Source organism: Diachasma alloeum, unplaced genomic scaffold (assembly GCF_001412515.2).
Source record: "Diachasma alloeum isolate Michigan unplaced genomic scaffold, Dall2.0 Dall_scaffold_00192, whole genome shotgun sequence".
Classification (NCBI taxonomy): Eukaryota; Metazoa; Arthropoda; class Insecta; order Hymenoptera; family Braconidae; genus Diachasma; species Diachasma alloeum.
This window is the reverse complement of record NW_021680357.1, coordinates 1,384,876-1,403,524: the sequence shown is the minus strand read 5'-3', so window position 1 is coordinate 1,403,524 and position 18,649 is coordinate 1,384,876. Positions and strand designations below refer to the sequence as shown.

Here is an 18,649-nt window from a genome sequence, read left to right as displayed (position 1 = left end):
GTTTTTTTGGGCTCAAATGAAAGAGCGGGTCGAGAAATGGCGTGCTAGGACCTCTGAAGATGGTTTTGAAACAGGGGAGACTCCTAGACCCCAATGTTCTATACATGCTCCTAGACCCCATTATCCTCCTAGACAATGATGTCACAACTCTACTTTTCAATTGAAAACAGATATCATCTTTAGAGACATTTGTCATGTTTAGAGGCTCTAGCACGTCATTTCTCGACCCGCTCTTTCATTTGAGCCCAAAAAAACATTCATAGCTTGTCTGACATCGCTGCTACAAACTCGGGTCTACAACTCGGGCTTTCAATTGAAGCCCCGAGTTGAAGACCCGAGTTTGTAGCAAAGATGTCAGACAAGATATGAATGTTTTTTTGGGCTCAAATGAAAGAGCGGGTCGAGAAATGGCGTGCTAGGACCTCTAAAGATGGTTTTGAACCAGGGGAGACTCCTAGACCCCACTGGACAATGTTGTCACAATTGCACTTTTCAATTGAAAACAAGCATCATCTTTAGAGAGATTACTCATCTTTAAAGACTTCTGCACGCCATTTCTCGACCCGCTCTTTCATTTGAGCCAAAAAAAACATTCATATCTTGTCTGACATCTCTGCTACAAACTCTGGTCATCAACTCTGGTTTTCAGTTGAAATTGGAATTGTTAATTTACACAATAATAGGAGTGGATTGACGATTTTTTCTTAACTCGCAAAAATCTTCAAACAATTTGCTACCGATTGGTGATAAATTTTTTTGGAAATAATGAAATACGGGGGATAACGCCTTTTTTTTAGGGGTGATTTTTCAAAAATTTATTTTAAAAAAAGTACTAACTAGCAAATGTTTTTTATTAGCTCGCAATTTTCTTCAAAACTACTTCAATGAGGAAAAAAATAAAAATATGGAATATCTATACATGAGGGGCTAATTGATCGGATCTTGATTATGATGAAAAAAAAATTAAAAATCGGTCAAATAATATTTCACTCTGCATCATGACCTTTCGTCCACCTGATATAAAATTCATGAATCTCAAGTATCATTTGGCAATCGCGCTAGTCCTCTTACCAAATTAATTATTCAACAAAATTTTTTAGTGAAAGAATCTAACTGTAAGACCCTTCCTTGTTCACACGATGAAGGACTCTTTCTTCACTTCTTCTATTGATAAATAAGTAAACGACAACATTTTATCGATGAGGCAAACTAGGAAGTCTGAATGAAAATAGTCTCCTTCAGTTCTATTTTCGCGCGATAGTTGGGTACACGAACGCCTCCGCAAGGTAGCGCTGTAGCCCATCGAAACCCCTAAATATGCAACCTCCACGTTCAAAGAAACCTCTTATATATGATGACAAAAATTAAAAAATCCGTCAATTAACATTTCACTCTGCATCATATTTCATCCACCTGATATAAACTTCATCAATCTAGAATAAGGTTTGCCAATCGCTCCAGTTCTCTTGCCAAATTAATTATTCAACAAAATCCTTTAGTGAAAGAATCCAACTGTAAGACCGTTCCTTGCTTGCACAATGAATGACTCTTTTTTCACTTCCTCTATTGATAAATGAGTAAACAACAACATTGTATTGCTGAGGCAAACTAGGCCGCCTGAATGAAGATAATTTACTCCACTTCTATTTTCGCGCGATAGGTCGGTACAGGGACGCCTCCGCGAGGTGGCGCAGTATCCATTCGCAATCTCTAAATATGTAACCTCCACGTCCAAAGAAACCTCTTAATTATGATGACAAAAATTGAAAAATCGGTCAAATAATATTTCACTCTGCATCATGATATTTCGTCCACCTGATATAAAATTCATCAATCTCAAGTACGATTTGCCAATCGCCTCAGTCCTCTTACCAAATTAATTATTCAATAAAATCCCACCGCGAACGAATCATTCAAATCGCGAGCTTCTCGCGTGATCTAAAATTAATATAATCGCTGAAATAAGAAAGGTACATTGAGTTGTGATTGATATTAATGCCCGTTGTATTTTGCAACCTTCAGCCGCCCGATGGGAGAACAACTTTGGCATACATGCTGTTCCACTTATCCTCTAACTTCAGCTGTTCCGTGTGTACCGACTTTCATGATTTTTCCGTGATAAGGATGGGTAACGACACACTGGTATCAATGGGACGAGTAGCAAATCCGGTGAGATCGTGAAAAACTGGTTTCCAAATGTGAACAGAGCGGTGATCAATGATAATTACAGTGTGCGGTCGTGAAAGTGCCATCGAACCCCAATGGGTTTGGCCTTTGGTGTGTTTGTGGTACGGGTTGACTATGGATACACTCGGTTACACTGTCAAGGCCAGTGCTGGATCGATCAAGAATGCAATCCATCATTTCTGATCGTGTGTTCAGGGGATTATTTAGGTCATATCTTGCATATTTGCCATTTTTGTACCGCTTTTCGTAATCGATTTGTCCTTCGCCAAGATGACGCAAATAAAAAAATAATAAAAATAAATTAAAAAATTTTGTCTCATCGCAGACAGAAAATTCCTAGTCTTCAGGAGGAAGATTGGCAATTTGATGTTGAGGAATTTATTCACTTTATTATGGAATGGGAATGTATTTTATTATTAACAAAAATCAAATTTTTAATTTGTTATGTTTGGTGGACTATTCTACTCGTTTTTTATTGTCTATTTTTTTATTTTTTTCTGAATGAAACTATCCAAATTCTAACTTATCTGATAATGATGACTTCGAAATAACGAATTCCTGAAAATTTCAATTCGATAATGCAAATAATTGAGAGAAATATTCTCAATTTGGGAGAATTCACAAATTGTCGTTATTATTTATTGTCTTCATTATTTTTTTTCCACTAGAAATTTGATGTTAAGGAATTTTTTTATTATATTATTAAATCGGACTTCTAAAAAAATTAAATTTTCAATTTATCATCTTTGATTATTCTAGTTGTTTTTTTTGTCTATTTTTTTTTCGGAATGAAACTGTTTAAACCTTGAATTATCTGATAACGATGACTTCGAAATCACGAAAAGACCTGACAATTTTAATTGCATAATGCAAATAATTAAGAGAAATATTCTTAATTGGGGAAAATTCACGAATTGTCGTGTTTTATTGATTTTATTCTACTCTTCACCTGCATTTTTACGAGTAGACTCCGCGAGATGCTTCTCCCTTCGGGAGAAAGTTCAGCGATTGACTTTCGACCGAATACAGTACGTCAACATTATCTCCGTAACATGCATTGAAGATTCAACGAAAGTTTGGGCTCATGAATATTTTCTAAATGACAAACCCGAAAAATTGACGATTTTTTTACTTCTTTTTGATGTATGTGAAAGTTTACACGGAAAAAATTAATTGAAAAATCTAGCGCTTTCTCTGAGAAATTTTATTAGAACCCGATAGAAATTCTCTTGAAGAACTTTTATGAGAATTTTATTAAAAATTCTATTAATTTTTTGCGCCACTTCTATAGTAGAATATGCAACGTTACAGTATCATTTTGTTAAGAGATATTTGGTAGGAAAAAATCAATAGATTTGACTTTTTTATAAAAATTTTTGGGCCAATTTTTTTCAAGTTTTTTTCGCTGTATTTTAATCCATTTCTAATAATCAAATGAAAAATATATATGAATATCAACATATTCATATTTTTCAATAGAATTGACGGGAGAACAGATAGAATTTTTCTATAGAATTTTTTACTGAAAACGTGAGGTTCTTTCATTAAATTTTTTCATAATTGCAGATATGATGCATTACGCAACTTACAATGTTTTTCACATAACCAAAATAATCTCAGAAATGATACTGAAAAAAAATTCCAAGAGTTTTCGTCAAATATTTCTGCCATAAAGAAGTCACACGTAATGCATCCACTTGAAACAAAATAAAGAACCCCACATGATTGGGAGACGACAACGATCCTCTCGATTTCGCTCTATCCACGAATAAAAGTTCGACCGAGTGGATTTGAATGCCGGGCCCGAAGGTGTGGCAGCCGACTCCCACGATTCCCACAATAATACCACGATTCCCATGATTTGAATCTAAGCGTCCTTCGTATCTCCTTTATTACCTCTACGCAATCATTCCTCAATAATTCGAAATAACTGAATTTTTTAACCCACTTTAATTATATCATAATTGGGGGCAATTAAGTTTTAATGGTAATTATTCATGCGAGAGATTTTTCAGTTATTGAGGGGTAATTAAATCCACGCAGTGTGCAGTATTATGTGTCATTGAATAATTTTTCAATTGAAAGAGAAAATAATTCTCACATCAATTCTCGCTCTTTCACTATTTTTTCCTCGTGATTTTATCCGAAATTCATAATTTTTTCAAAGTTATTTCATAGAATTTTAGCAAAAAAAATCTTGATTTATTTTTAAAAAATTCAATAAACATTCTCTCAATTTTTATTCTTATTCTATTTTCCAAATTTAATTACTTTTTTTTGTTGTTTCACAAAATCAAAAAAAGTTGGTTGATTTAAAATCAAATTTGATGCTTTTAAATCTCATTGTAAAATCCAAAATGTTTTTTCAATTTTTCTTCCAAAAATTAGTTTACAAATTATCTTTTTTTATATTAAAAAAAATTCTGCTCTTTCTGAACAAATATGGGATGAAATGGGTTATGAGTTTGAACGCTAGAAAATATATGTGAAAGATTGAAAATACTCCCATGAGTCTGAATGAGGAAGAATAATCCTTGGTTATCAAACCGAACATTTCCTAGTGGATTCATTGCACGGCAGTGCCGAAAGAATTATAACGCATTACGATGATTATTGTTTATTATGATGCACCGCAAAACGTGATATCCTGCGGTATTTTCAGTGGAAAACCGTTGCTACGGGTAGGGAACCGAGTTGTTTCTAGCATTCTGCTTTGAATTCATCATTATTCGACTGAGACATACAGCGACGAAGCTCATCTGGCAGACTCGACATTTCAGAAATCGTTGGTGAGAGTTTCCCTGTTTGAAGATCGTGGAATGATTACGATGAGACGTGAGTCTTGTTTTTTCTCCGACTGAGAGATCGAAATGTTCTCTCGGAGGATCTCTATTTCTCCATATGATATGAAATTCTAATCCTGGTGGACATTTGGAGATTCATGTTGCTCTTGTTGTCATATTTTTATCCTTCATGACATTGTCTAGAGAATTTGCCGATAAGAATTTTGAGACGAGATATTGATCTTCAGACTCATTAGCACTTCTCGCCATCCGGGTGCATTGTTTCCTCGGGAGATTTCATGTCTGATATTGGGCGGCTGTTCCGGTTCGGATTTTTCCAGTTATCGTTGAGTTTCCATTTTGCTGGATGAGTTTGAAGTTGTGGAGATTGTGGTGGGGTTTAGGAATCTTTCGGGTTTAATCGAATGATTAATCGTTGGGGAAAATCAGATTGGGGGGCGATGGGGGATTGATATCGACGAGATGGTGGTTATAGAGGTGGATATTTGGGGGTAATTGAGGCGATACGAAAGCTTTACGATCTTCGAACAATAGTGTCTCAAATGGAAACGGTTATGTCACTAGACCGATGGACCGTGGTGCTACTCCACTTCGTTCGGTTAGAACGCGGGTTTCGGGCTCTCCAGCTCATGTGGTTGTTGGACAAAGATATACACTACTCAATAACATTCACTTGATAAAACCGGAGCCTCAAAGATCTCTTCCGGGGAACACTAATTTTTTCCCTCAGCGAACGAACATGTGGAGCTGGTTGCGCTTGCTGGTGCAGCACGTGTAGGGGCATTACGGGTTGATGAAAATATGACTTCCTCGGGTTTTGTGGAACTTTCTTTGATTAGTGATTATACCGGAGTGATGCAGGTTTTTAGGAAGTGAGGAAGGAAAGGCCATTCTCTCGTTGAATAATGGGGGAGTGGAGGTGATAGGAATGGTGTGAGTGAGAGAAATACATTTTTCATAAGATTATAATGGAGTTTGCACTGTTCTTACGGCGATTGTTAGGCGTTATTTATCCAGCGCAGTAAAAGTCTAATTTTCAACACATCGTTTTATAATCACCTTTCTATAAAAAAAACTATCTGGGAGGTTTCATCCTGAATTTAATCACAATCTGACATCAATTATAGAAAAACCAATTTTCCAAAATCGAAATTGGCAGATGACGTGGTAGAAACTGACAATAAAAATCCGGAAACACCCAAAACAATTACTTTTGGTCATTAGAAAAAGTAATTTTACCCAGCACCAAGGCGTTTCTGGGGAAAAGGCACATTTTTGTACTTCCTCGAAGTTACAAAACAACTTGATGCAAGTATCATGCGTCAAGTATCTGTGTACTGGTGAGAAGTACCTCAGTACTTGTCACAAGTACGTTTGTTACTTGGGACAAGTAAAAAAATTACTTGTACTGAGTACCTGGCTGGTTCTTTTCAAAAGTACCAAATAAAGTCAAATAATTTAATATAAGTTGAGTGTAAGAACTAAAAAATGTTTTTCGTGAGAAGACCCAGTAAACCGCGATTCTAACCTCGCTTCGCTCGGCTTGATCGCGGTTTACGGGCCTTCTGACGAAAAATTGCATTCATCACACGGTCCAAAAGTATTTTCTGACGAATGTGATTATATAAAGCCACATTCGTCAGAAAATACTTTGTGGACCTTGTGATGAAAGTAACTATTTCTACCTTTTTTAAAAACCGAGTTTCGTCAAAAATTCAAAAATCCAAATAATTCCCTTTTTGTGAGTACCTAATAAAATTGAAAAGAAATTGAAAACAATTTTTCGAAGCCTTTTAGATGTTGATAACAACATAAAACATGAAAACCTCAACAAAATTGAAATTTTGCAGATTGGAAGCATACCAATAATTCTCGGAAGCATCTCTAAAAATCGCAATCTATTGATTTTTTCCTACAAAATATCTCCTGCTGAACATTTCTATTGACAAAAATGCGTAAGGAAGCCCATTCTATCCGGCAATAATATTCACTTTTCTCAATAAAGTAATCAATTGGAAGTACTGAAATTAAGTCCTAAAAGTACTTGGTAGAAATTGAAAAATTACTTTTCACTAGTACCTTTGGTACTTGTGAAAAGTACTAAAAATACTGACGGAAAATAATGAAGCTACTTCCAGTACCATTTCTACTCGACCGGCAGATGTGGTACTTCACCCAAGGACACAAAATGTACTTGGGACGAGTATTTTTAGAACTTTTGAAAAGTGAACTTCCCCCAAGTACCGGTCGGTACTGGTGAGAAGTAATTTTTTTTTGGGAGTAAAAATCAAACCAAATTTCCTTGTACCCAGTCCCATCAATTAATTAATTCTCCCGAGCCGGAAACATCGTATGCAAAGAGATTTGTCATTGAAAATAAATAGCCGAGGTAATTGATACATGATAATACCGCCTCAAATAGCCGCCGAGTAATACCTGATTTCTATCATTCTCAGCGGTTCGGAAACGACTCTCAATCCCCCCGATCATTCCCCCCTCCGTTTTTCCTGTCTCTTGAAATTGTAATTGGTTTTCTACAACGGCATGATTCCAAATGATGAATAAAACGGGAATTCCCGCACGGTGGTCTCTACCCAGCTTCGTGCTCACTAGGAAGCGATTTGAATCAACTCCGAGGCAGCCATTTCTTGCTCAACTTTTTCACTCCCATTGGGTGGAAAAAAATTATGAAAAACAATGTCAATTGATGCCGTGTGTACAAGCGATAAATTTGTTCAGAGTTTATTTCCTGCTTGTGATATTATTTCCTTTTATTCCCGAGTTGGAGACGGTGACTCAATGAATTGCCAATTTGTTTCGCGGGAAAAAGTTTCACCATCTCGTCTCTGCGCTGACTCTCTTCCTTATTCTAGATTAACAGCGGGAGATAAGTGGAGAGTCAATCGTCAATGGGGGGACGAATTCTTGGAGTGGGAAAATTCAGGAGGTGAATTTATACATGAGCTTTGGGATTTTTTTTGTGGAGACACTTGGAGAAAGATGATACTGAAATGCAGGGGAATTGTTGCAACAATTTCCCTGCATTTCATGCCCATGGGCAAGATGACTTGATTTAATACGTCAGTCGCAAGAATGTGGCTTAATGGTCATCGGCGCGATGACTGGACTTTCGAATGTGTTAAAATGAGGAGGTTTTTAGTGTATAAACGAGAGGTCACGTATGAAAAAATTCAATAGAACCCTATTTTTCATCACAATATGTAAAATTTCACTTTACGCACAAGTGATGAAAAAGTGTTTTTTGACCTATGAGTTATCTTCTCAAAGGTGAAAGAACACTTTTCCCATGATCGTCGAACCCTATTTTTTATCACAATATATTAAATCACAAATTGCAAAGGGGGGATTTTTCGCAGGTGGAGCGTAAAATTAGACTTTATGCATAAGTGATGAAAAAGTGTTTTTTGACCCGTGAATGTCGTCTAGCGCTCGCCAGAGGCGAGTGCTACCTTCCCAAAGGTCAAAGAACACTTTTCCCATGATCGTCGAACCCTATTTTTTTCACAATATATTAAATCACAAATTGCAAAGGGGGGGTTTTTCGCAGGTGGAGCGTAAAATTTCACTTTACGCATCAGTGATGAAAAAGTGTTTTTGACTTGTGAGAGGCGTCTAGCACTCGCCAGAGGCGAGTGCTGCCTTCCCAAAGGTCAAAGAACACTTTTTCCACGAATATCGAATCCTATTTTTCATCACGATGTATTAAAAGTGGGATTTTTCGCAGATGGAGCGTACCTAAAATTTTACTTTGCGCACAAATGATGAAAAAGTGTTTTTTGACCCGTGAGAGGCGTCTAGCGCTCGCCAGAGGCGAGTGTTACCTTCTCAAAGGTCAAAGAACACTTTTCCCACGGACGTCGAACCCTATTTTTCCTCACAATATATTAGATCACAAATTGCAAAAGGGGGATTTTTCGCAGGTGCAGCGTAAAATTTCACTTTACACATTAGTGATGAAAAAGTGTTTTTTGACTTGTGAGAGGCGTCTAGCGCTCGCCAGAGGCGAGTGCTGCCTTCCGAAAGGACAAAGAACACTTTTTCCACGAGTGTCGAACCCTATTTTTCAGTACAATGTATTAAAAGTGGGATTTTTCGCAGATGGAGCGTACCTAAAATTTTACTTTACGCACAAGTGATGAAAAAGTGTTTTTTGACCCGTGAGAGGCGTCTAGCGCTCGCCAGAGACGAGTGTTACCTTCCCAAAGCTCAAAAAACACTTTTTCCACGAGTGTCGAAAGTTATTTTTCATCACAATATATTAAAAGTAGGATTTTGCGTAGGCGGAACGTGTGTAAAATTCCACTTTACGCACAAGTGATAAAATATCCTATTTTGTGAAAAATCTTAAATTTTCTTCTATCAAGTTTATTATTTCCCCTCAAGTAAATCCCCGCTTCATCAAATATTTTCACATGGACCATAACATTTTCCCCCGGCCTAACTTTGTCTCTCAGTCTCCTCCCATTCCTTATAATTGACTTTCTCCCCAAAGCCGAGAGGATCACGAGAAAAGAAAACCCACTGTCCCAAGCCCGCGCAATTAATCGTAATCCTAGCTGAGCAGAGCAGCTGCCCACTAATTAATATGACCCACGTCACTGCACCTAAAAGATCGCTGAGCGCCCGGGGGGTAGAGTTGCCCCACTCGTAACGCCAGACATCTCTCCACTTTTCCACGCGAAAATTCAGAAAAAGGGGGGGAATAAAAAGTGAGGCTTGAGTGATTTATAGAAGAAATGATAGCGACTGGTGTCAGTAGAGGCCCGAGAGGTATTCCAGAGGTTCAAAACTGGGGTGAAGGAACAGGTTCTCTCGCTGTGTCCAATCCCCCCTTCGGAAAGAATGCAAAAAAATGCTATCAAATTTATTTTCATCTCTCTCCACTCGGTATTCAATTTTAAAACCGCTGTTTTCCGAAGAATTCACAACACGAATTTTCGATTGTATAAATAATCCCCGGAGTTGTCCTTGAGGTGCATTATCCGGGTCTGAATGCCGAGGTGCAAGTGATAAATGCGACCGGTTGGTTCACTTACAGTTCTCCATGCACTCGGAAGATGTTGTCCGGTTGTGGGTGGCTCTGTTACTTGATTTATTCAAGTTGTTACAAATCGTCTACCCTTGAACATTATCTCCATCTGAAATAACGAGTTAATAAATTTAAAACTTGAGTTGTTATATTGTTGATATATTTATTGAATATGAGTAATGATTGCGGATGAATGTTACTCATTTTTTTCGTTATTTTTGTTGCAGATGGAGGGGCAGTTCCTGAAGACCAGTCTGGCCGTGAGGTAAATTGAAAATCATTATTTAAGACGATTTTTATAAGAATCATGTTTATTAATGAGTGGATTAACACGATCCATTCGAGAAGTCTATTGGAGTTCTTATTGTTTTCTGGTCGATTCTATTGAAAAATTCCACATCTCATTTGCGTGTGTTGACAATAGAAATATTAAATGTTAGATATTGCATTAAAAAAAACAATAGAATTTGATATTTTTAAATTAATTATTCCATTGAGATATTTTTTATGGAAATTTCTGGGTTCTTTTTACAATTTTTTTTTCTTCGATTTTTTTAATGAAAAAAAAAGAAAAATTGAGTGGAAAAATAGGAAAATTCATGTCCACGAATTCCCATAGAAAATATTGAACATTTTCGTTTCCAAACATTGGACATTTTCTGCAACAAAAATCCGTAGAACTCTCCGAATTCTTTAATAGAATTCGAAATTGAAAATCAATGGAAATCTAATAGAATTTTCTATGAAATTCACTAGGTTTTTCTACAAATTGTCGGTCGAGTCTATTAAAAAATTCTGCATTGTATTACGTTTTTTGTTCAACAGACATGTTCAACGGAAAATATTCTATGGAGAAAATCAATAGAAATCGATATTTATATACAACTTATTCTAGTGGGATATTTTCTATAGAAATTCCTCTCTTCAAACCTGCTACGTTTTTTTGTTTGTGTTCATAAAAAAAAGAAAAAAAATAGAGTAGAAAAAACTAAGGGAATTCATTTCGAGGAATTGCTATAGAAAATGTCTCAACCGAAAAAGTTCCACTGATTTTTTTTGAAGAATCGTTTCTATTGGACGTCTTCTATAGAAAAACGCGCAGGAAACTGCGGAAATCTTCAATAGAATCAGCCAAAAACTAATAGAATTTCAAATCGAAGGTGAGGGAATAAGGTTTCCATATTTAATCGCTTCATATTTTTTTCTCTTCCGATCCTCTGCTCCTTTTTCATAAAGTTGATTGACAATGAATGATTGTTTTGATCGTTAACTTTTTATTCGCCTTGCGATAGGTTGATGGATCAATCAATGATTTCCATGACTACGAGGATTTTATTGTGCGTTACAGCGCTCACTTGAAGTTGGTCGCGGGCGACAGCGCGCATGATTGCCTAGTATTCCAAGAAATTGATTCGTTCACTGACCCAACAGTGTTATTCCAACTTAACTAATTAAAACAGAGTCAAGATAAAATTAAAATGAGATCTTAGAAGAAATATTACATAACTGACGTTATTTAATTATCGAGGAGAGTAGGCAGCGTGCCTAGGTGTAAAACAATGAACACGTTCGTGACAGCGAAGAGATGAATAAATAAAAACAAAATAATTAGTTCCCTTATTACCGTCTCATAACGATTTTTTAATCTCTCCGCGCTCAACTAATTCCATTTTCTCCACATAATCAATAAAAAATCTCGGAAAATGTCAATTACATCATCTGAAAATGCCGATTTCCACCGAATGATGATTACGTCTCGAATTCTACCTCAACCAATAGCAAAAAAAATATAATAACAGTGTTAAAACCAGACAATGGATTTTTACAAACCTTCACTTTCACCGTCTAATACAGTTCTACCCACCGACTTCGGCTCTCCTCATTACGATCATCCATCTTAAATGCTTTTTTCCCACACTGATTGTCCTTAATTCGTATATAATTCATCTGCCCTCACGCTCCCACTCGACCGACGCACGCTTGTGTTAATATAATAATCATCGAGTACCAGTGCAATCATTATTGCGAGTAATAACGTCTCTCTTTCACCTATCTGGGATTGATCTTACGACAGTGTGACAGCTCCAGAGGAATCGCCAATCTCTCTGGACGACAGTATAATTGATGCTATTATAAACTCGACCGAGCAATTGAATTCATCTACATTTTCCCATACGTTCACGCAGAACAAAACTTTTTTTCGTAATAGAAGAGAGAATAAAGACAGCTCTTTGAATACAGAAAGCATTTTTTGTTGTGAAGACTCCATGGAAGTCGTTCCGTGGAGATTGAAGATGATAAAGGTAGAAATGAGACAATGACTCTTTATGTAGCTGTTCATAAATGTCATGAAGACATATTGAGCCAACGATGTAGGCGTTACCAGATCAAAACATTATGACTAGGCAATATTAGAGTCTTTCAACGCTCTAGTCGTCGAGTCTATCACATAATTTCTCACAAATCTTTCATGCTCATTGCGAAGAGCAAGCGCTAGAAGCGCAACATGTGATCACGTGACCCCCGGAAAATGTGGCTACCGCGTGAACAGCTGATCAGCGAGGTGAGACTGGCAAATGTCTATTTTTGCTCATTTACAAAACCTCAAGGGTATTTTTCAGTTTCACATGTGAATATTAAATTTATTTGCTCGTAATTAAATCACTCTTGGGGGAAAATAAATATTAATTCAGTTGCTAAAGTTGATTATAAACAACTTATTACGATTTTTTAAATAATTTTTTCTTCTTTCTTAACTAAAAAAATGGTCTTTTAGACCTAGTCTATCTGAGGTGATGAATGGCAAGCGTTACAAGCGCAACAGGTCGATCACGTGACTCCCGAAAAATATGGCTGCCGCGTGAACAGCTGATCGGCGAGGTGGGACTGGCCCGAATGTACTTTGATGTAGTAATATGTAGCTCTATGATTCAACTAATTATTTCTACTCATTTGCAAAACTTAAAGAGTATTTTTAACTTTCACATCTGAATATTATATTTATGTGATCGTAATTAATTCATCTTCGAGGAAAAATAAATATTAATTCAGTTGCTAAAGTTGATCATAAATAACTCATTACGATTTTTCAAACAATTTTTTTCCTTCGTAAACTCAAAACTGATCTTTTGGATCTAGTCCATCTGGAGTTATAATAAGTAAATTATAATCATCAATCCAAAAAAATATATTTTAAGTAAATCAGAATGAGGTTGTAACCACGCAGCCTTAACTCTCCCCTTCGGTTCTAAAATTTCACAATTGACCCGTGTGTTGGAGAGAGGGGCTGGTGACTCTCGATTTGAATACAGGAGCATGGAATAGTGCCCGCGGAGGCTGGTGGTTTGACATACTAAGTAACAATACCAAGGCGTGTCAGTGTGTTGCAATTGGTCCCAGGGTGCCCGAGGCATGTATTCAACATTGCCCACAGGCCCAGGTGAATTTTCTGAGGCCCGAGCTTATAGAAAAGAGCGGATCAGTTGAATCTTGGTATAGGCATAGCGAAAGATGGAGTACAGTATTTCACCGACAGGTCCATGCACGCGTGCTCTTAAATGTCAAGGCAGCAGTCTCTCTCTCTCTCTCTCTCTCTTCGCTCTCTTCATGACGAAGTCTACTGAAAAGTAATTTATCTTTCTTCTGCTTTTAGGACTCGGTAGCAGCTGCTTCGGAGGTGCACGCAGGTGACTACGATGACTCCGACGACTCCGACATGTACATGGAGCCAGACGGAGCTGAGTCCGCTCAGGAGGACCCGAAAACAGCGGATCCTCCGAGCGCGCCAAAGGTTACCCTTTCGGCAGTTTCATCAGTCACTTCATCACCGGTCATCGAGGAGACTAGGGTCACGGCTACAGTATCAGAGCCCGTCCAGAATCCAGAGCCAAGGCCGGACGACAGATCAATCATCCCTGACAGTCAGAACTTCTTCCCGTCCTTCGCTGAACTATTCGCAAATCATCGGCTGTCTTACGCTGAGCAACAGCAGCAGCAGAGATTCCGACCGAATCGCTTCCTCGGGTACTTCCAGAGGGATCGCAATGCTGCTTATCAAGCAGCTGCATCCAACGTGAAGGACAACACACAGCACCCACTCCTAGGGTCAGGCAACTTCGGTGTCATTCGCGGTGGAACTTACTACCCAGAAGACAAGGAAGCGGAGGAGTACTCAGTTGACGAGAGCCTGTACAATCCTTACTACTCCTCCAACGCAGCCAGAGGTCGGGCCTATTACCGCAACCCGAAGCCCCAGCCAATCCGCGATGGCGACTTCTTCGCCAACTTTCGGGACTTCGCGGACATCACAGCTCCGCCCAAATCCAGCTTCTCGCATCTGTCAGTCGTCTACGCCAACAGAAACGGGACGAAGGGTCGGGCCAACGAACCCAGGAACATCATCGAAACCTTGAGGATGCTTGAGGAACAAGGAGACGAGGATGCCTACGGGATGACCACCACCACCGAGACGCCCACCAAGAAGCTCAGTCAGGGCAAGAGGAAACTCATGAAGATGAAGATGTACCAAGAAGACAAGGCCAGAAAATCACGCATGACTAATGTCGAACCACTGCTCGCTCTCAGCTGAGCTGTCTCGATGAAAAATCGTAATGGTTATTTGATGCGTGCTAATAGTCTATGTGGTACGAGTGTTGAGAGTGCTTCGGGGATTCATGTCCCAGCGGAATCTGGCCTCGAGAGATCAGAACCAAAGTCTGAATAATTTTTCTTCTCTTTTGCAGTTTTTTTTTTTTATTGGGATTAATTGTGGGAATGCATGGGCCGATTCGTTGAAATTTTGCGGGAGGAGAATGTAGTGAACTTTTATCAACTGTTGGAAAATTCAGCAACCGATGAAGAAAGCGTACTATCGTCTTCTCCTCAGCTGGCCAATCACGAAAATATCATGGACTTGATTATTATTATTATTTGTATTATTATAATATTATTTTGTAAAAGTGAAAGTATCAATTGGTGGTATTGATGAGTGAGGAAGATTTCTATTGCTATGGAAAGTTTTCTGTAGGCCTCAAAATCAAGGAGATGGTGAGGAATTTATTGGCATTCCGCATATTTTAGTTCAACAAATTTCTTCACATCAGTGTAAATCATCTAGATTGAGGAAGGAAAAAGCGGACAAGTTGACATCGGTCTGGGATTGCTATGAATGGATAGTTAAGCTGCCAATAAATTCCTCTTTCCAGTCGACACTGAAGATTTTCCGTCAAATCTTGAGCCCACAAATTTGGACATATCCAAGACTGGTCATCATCTCCGTTGAAGCTGTTGGAAAAGTTGTATCACAACTGGATCAACAGCTTCAACCCATTGTTATGATTTGTTGTTGACTATTGTAGTTCTAACTCTAGCGTAACCTATCAACCATTCACAGACAAAATTCTCGGCATAATACCATGGAGCATTGAAGAAAACATGTCTCACGATTATAAACTTGTCATGGAGGTGATAAAACTGCCTGAATAAAGGATATTTTTAGTAAACCTTACTTTACGCCTCTAATCTCTCCCCTCCTAATTTTAGCGAACAATTTTCTTCTTCATTTCCGCAATCATATTCCCAATGCCTTGGTGAATCTCGTGGTACGTGGCTCGTGAGTACATCCACGCTGGTGTGGAGTACACATTGTACTTCTCACAATAGGTAACACCTTTTACATCCTGCTCCTCGACTTTCGCGCCCATGTCCTTGACTCTGCGGATAGCCTCAGCGTAAGGCCAGTCTTCCTTAGATCCTGAAAAGTCGTCGTCAAAATTATTTCACGTGACATTGTCACGCTTCGGAGGAGCCGACATCACCTTCCTTTCCAAGGGTGACTTTGACGCCTTCAAGAACTCTGGCAACAAGAGCTGACGCAATACACATAGTACCTATGGGTTTCTTCTCACAATTAAACTCCTCGATGACTCGCTTCAAGTCGGGTATGAGGGCACATTCAGCTCCCTTCGATGCAAAGTCACTCCTATCATTGAAAAGTGAAAGGATGTTTTGTAATAATTTTAGTTGTATCGTCTTCTGTCCCTAGTCTGGTCACCTAACGCGACCTTGCGACTTTGGTCACCTCCGCGGGGATTCCCCGCCGTGTTTTTAGGCTTGAGCGTTGCCGAATTCACTCTACACTCCCTGGGCGCGTTTAGCGAGTTTCCGGCAACGTCGCGTCGTGGGTAATTTCATTTAACATGGGAAAAAATAATTCATGTCCGAAATAATGTGTTTTCTTTAGGAATTGTGGGAAATATATTGTTCTAAAAACTACTATATTTTTTTAGATACTTCAATTGATAAAGTCAATTTTTTTTTAGTTTTTCCGGTTATTCAGTCAATTGTAATTAACCCTCCTGAACTGGCTGATTGAGCACGGCGCCGCCCGTTTTCGATTTTTTTTTTTTCAATGAAATGAGAGTCAATAAAAATCTGAAAAAATTACAATGCCTGGTTTTGAATACATTGAATTTATTGGCAATTTTTACTGCGTTCATACTCGCATTGGTTGAGTGCCAAAAAAGTTTGAAAATTCGAATGGCTTAGAATCCCCGTGTTTAACTTCTAAAATCCCATTTCGGCACGAAATCAAATCAACTTTTTGCATTGAATCGCCACTTTTTTCCTAGTTCTATTACCATTTCCTATTCATTAGAAGTTGAAACCTTCCTCTAAACCCAAAATTAGTCATTTTTCTTTCAAACTTTTTCTTTCACAAAGAAGGAGTTAAAGAAAAAGGACGCGCGGCGGCGTTTCTCTCACAGGGTGACCAATCTAGGGTTAAGGGAATACGTCGGTGAAATTTGAAAGTCTTCGCTGGGTCTTGGGAACCATTGAACAATTTGTGATATATGGCGGAATATGTGAATCACTAAACTTCCGTCACACCAAACTTCGAGAAAGATTCCAGTAAAGCCCATTGGCGATTAATCATGTTGATTTTCAGAAAATTTCAGTTTAAAAGATGACTTTTGAAAAATTAGCAGAAAGCATGAAATGTCAGTAGTTAAAATAATATGCAACAGGAATATTAGATGGAATTCGGGAAAGATTAAACGCTGAATTAAAAAAAATAACTAAAAAAAAAAGAAAAGAGAAAAAATGGAAAATTAAAAAAATGGAAAACTTTCGACGAAAAATTATAAAAATTCTATTTATGATTCTAACATGGTCCGTGCAGCTCCAAAACCCCCGGGAATAATCAAGGCTTCGCCGCACAGTGCTTTACAATCGCTCAGTGATTTTATGGACGATCTGGCTAGTCGTGCCCCCTCGACTAGTGCATTTCTCGGTAGACCGCACGTATCAGGCTCCTTCGTCAAGTGATCGACGACACCGCATATTTCCATGTCGGGAGCAAAGAATTTTGGATAGAAATTATGGTGTGAGAGATTTATAGCGAGAGAAATGGATTCGGATATCTCTGTACCATCGAGGCCACCACAGCCGCACAGAACCTGTGACGGGGATTAATTAGTTTGCGGAAGGGGGTGATTAATGATGATTTCACTCACTACGACAACTGGTGTGGGGTCACAAGTTTCGTTTGCGGTTTTATTGGTTACGGTTGTGTGGAGGTGAGAGGCGGGATTCTTGATGCATCCTGGGGAGATTATTCGGAGGGTTCGGTGAGTGATTGCACGGAGCATCTTTACTTGAAGTGGAAATTGATTGACGGTCGTATCGCTCCTATGCGATTTTAATTAATTGATCATGATTTTGCACGTGTGAATGTTGAATTTGAAGGAGACGCGGCTGAATTTGTTTCACGGGTTTGGGTACGGCTGACAGTCGGGAGAATCGGTAATGCAGGAATTTTTTTGAGATTCTTTTTTAAAAATTATCAGAAGGCACGAAATGTCCCCTGGGATGGCCGTCAATATTATATTTCTGCAATATTAGAAGGATTTGCGACTTACATCAATAAAAAAGATTGACAAAATAAAACATAATGTAATAATAATAGTTTAAATTTACGATTGACGATGAATTAAATATTTGATAATTTAGAACTGTAAATTTTCCATTAAGTGAATCTTTCCAATTTCCTAAAGGGGATTATCGATTAACCAAATGATCGGCAATCTTCTCACATAAAATATTGATTAATAAAATAGTTCAAAATTTGAATATTTGAATTGATGATTACTTAAATAATTAAAAGTTTAAGAGTGATGATAACTAATTGACGGCTCCAAAATTTAACCGTAATTATGATTTATGAATGTGGCTATCCCTGTATTTCCCTAGTTCAAATACTAAATAATAGGGTGATCTCATGGAATTATGTCTGATATGAAGATGAAACTTTGAAAATCCCTTTTTTTTTATTAAAAAAAAAATTGAAAAGATTCAAAATTTTCCGAAAAATGATGAGGGAATAACAGTTGCTGTTTTGGATTGAGCGTTGGAGCGTGGATTGACCGTGGGAAAACCTGATGCTTATTGCTAATACTTATTGATTGTGCCGATGCGCTAATTGACACGTATCATTTAATCAGTGTATCCGGTCGGATAATTATCATCGATCGGATAGTAGCTATCGACGGTCGGTATCTTGTCGACGATTTTCTTACAAAATGACTACCCAAAATACAACTACACGTAT

General features: G+C 38.0%; 2 protein-coding genes across 2 annotated transcripts in view; one reads left to right on the top strand and one right to left on the bottom strand.

Annotated features, from left to right (window-relative positions):
• The window catches only part of LOC107048407, an 84,239-nt gene extending 68,727 nt beyond the window's left edge, over positions 1-15,512 (top strand). Inside the window, exons 2-3 of the mRNA XM_015271563.1 lie at positions 10,269-10,306; positions 13,694-15,512. Of these exons, the coding sequence (XP_015127049.1) occupies positions 10,269-10,306; positions 13,694-14,629 (974 nt within the window). The 3' untranslated portion in view covers positions 14,630-15,512. The remainder of the gene's footprint in view (positions 1-10,268; positions 10,307-13,693) is intronic.
• Positions 15,513-15,578: 66 nt separating this feature from the next.
• On the bottom strand, positions 15,579-17,690 carry LOC107048406 (glutamine amidotransferase-like class 1 domain-containing protein 3A, mitochondrial). Its single transcript, XM_015271561.1, has 4 exons — positions 17,556-17,690; positions 17,209-17,498; positions 15,858-16,021; positions 15,579-15,793 (listed from the first exon to the last, which is right to left on the bottom strand). Exons 1-4 carry the CDS (start codon positions 17,688-17,690, stop codon positions 15,579-15,581), a joined length of 804 nt encoding a protein of 267 aa, XP_015127047.1.
• Positions 17,691-18,649: the final 959 nt, after the last annotated feature.

What these genes read in the sequence shown, in the direction of transcription:
- LOC107048406 (XM_015271561.1), bottom strand. Translation starts at nt 17,690, where the DNA reads ATGCTCCGTGCAATCACTCACCGAACCCTCCGAATAATCTCCCCAGGA. An exon ending in ACCCCACACCAGTTGTCGTA is followed by an intron (nt 17,499 to 17,555) that starts GTGAGTGAAATC and finishes TCCCCGTCACAG; the next exon opens with GTTCTGTGCGGCTGTGGTGG. An exon ending in AGTCACCCTTGGAAAGGAAG is followed by an intron (nt 15,794 to 15,857) that starts GTGATGTCGGCT and finishes ACGACTTTTCAG; the next exon opens with GATCTAAGGAAGACTGGCCT.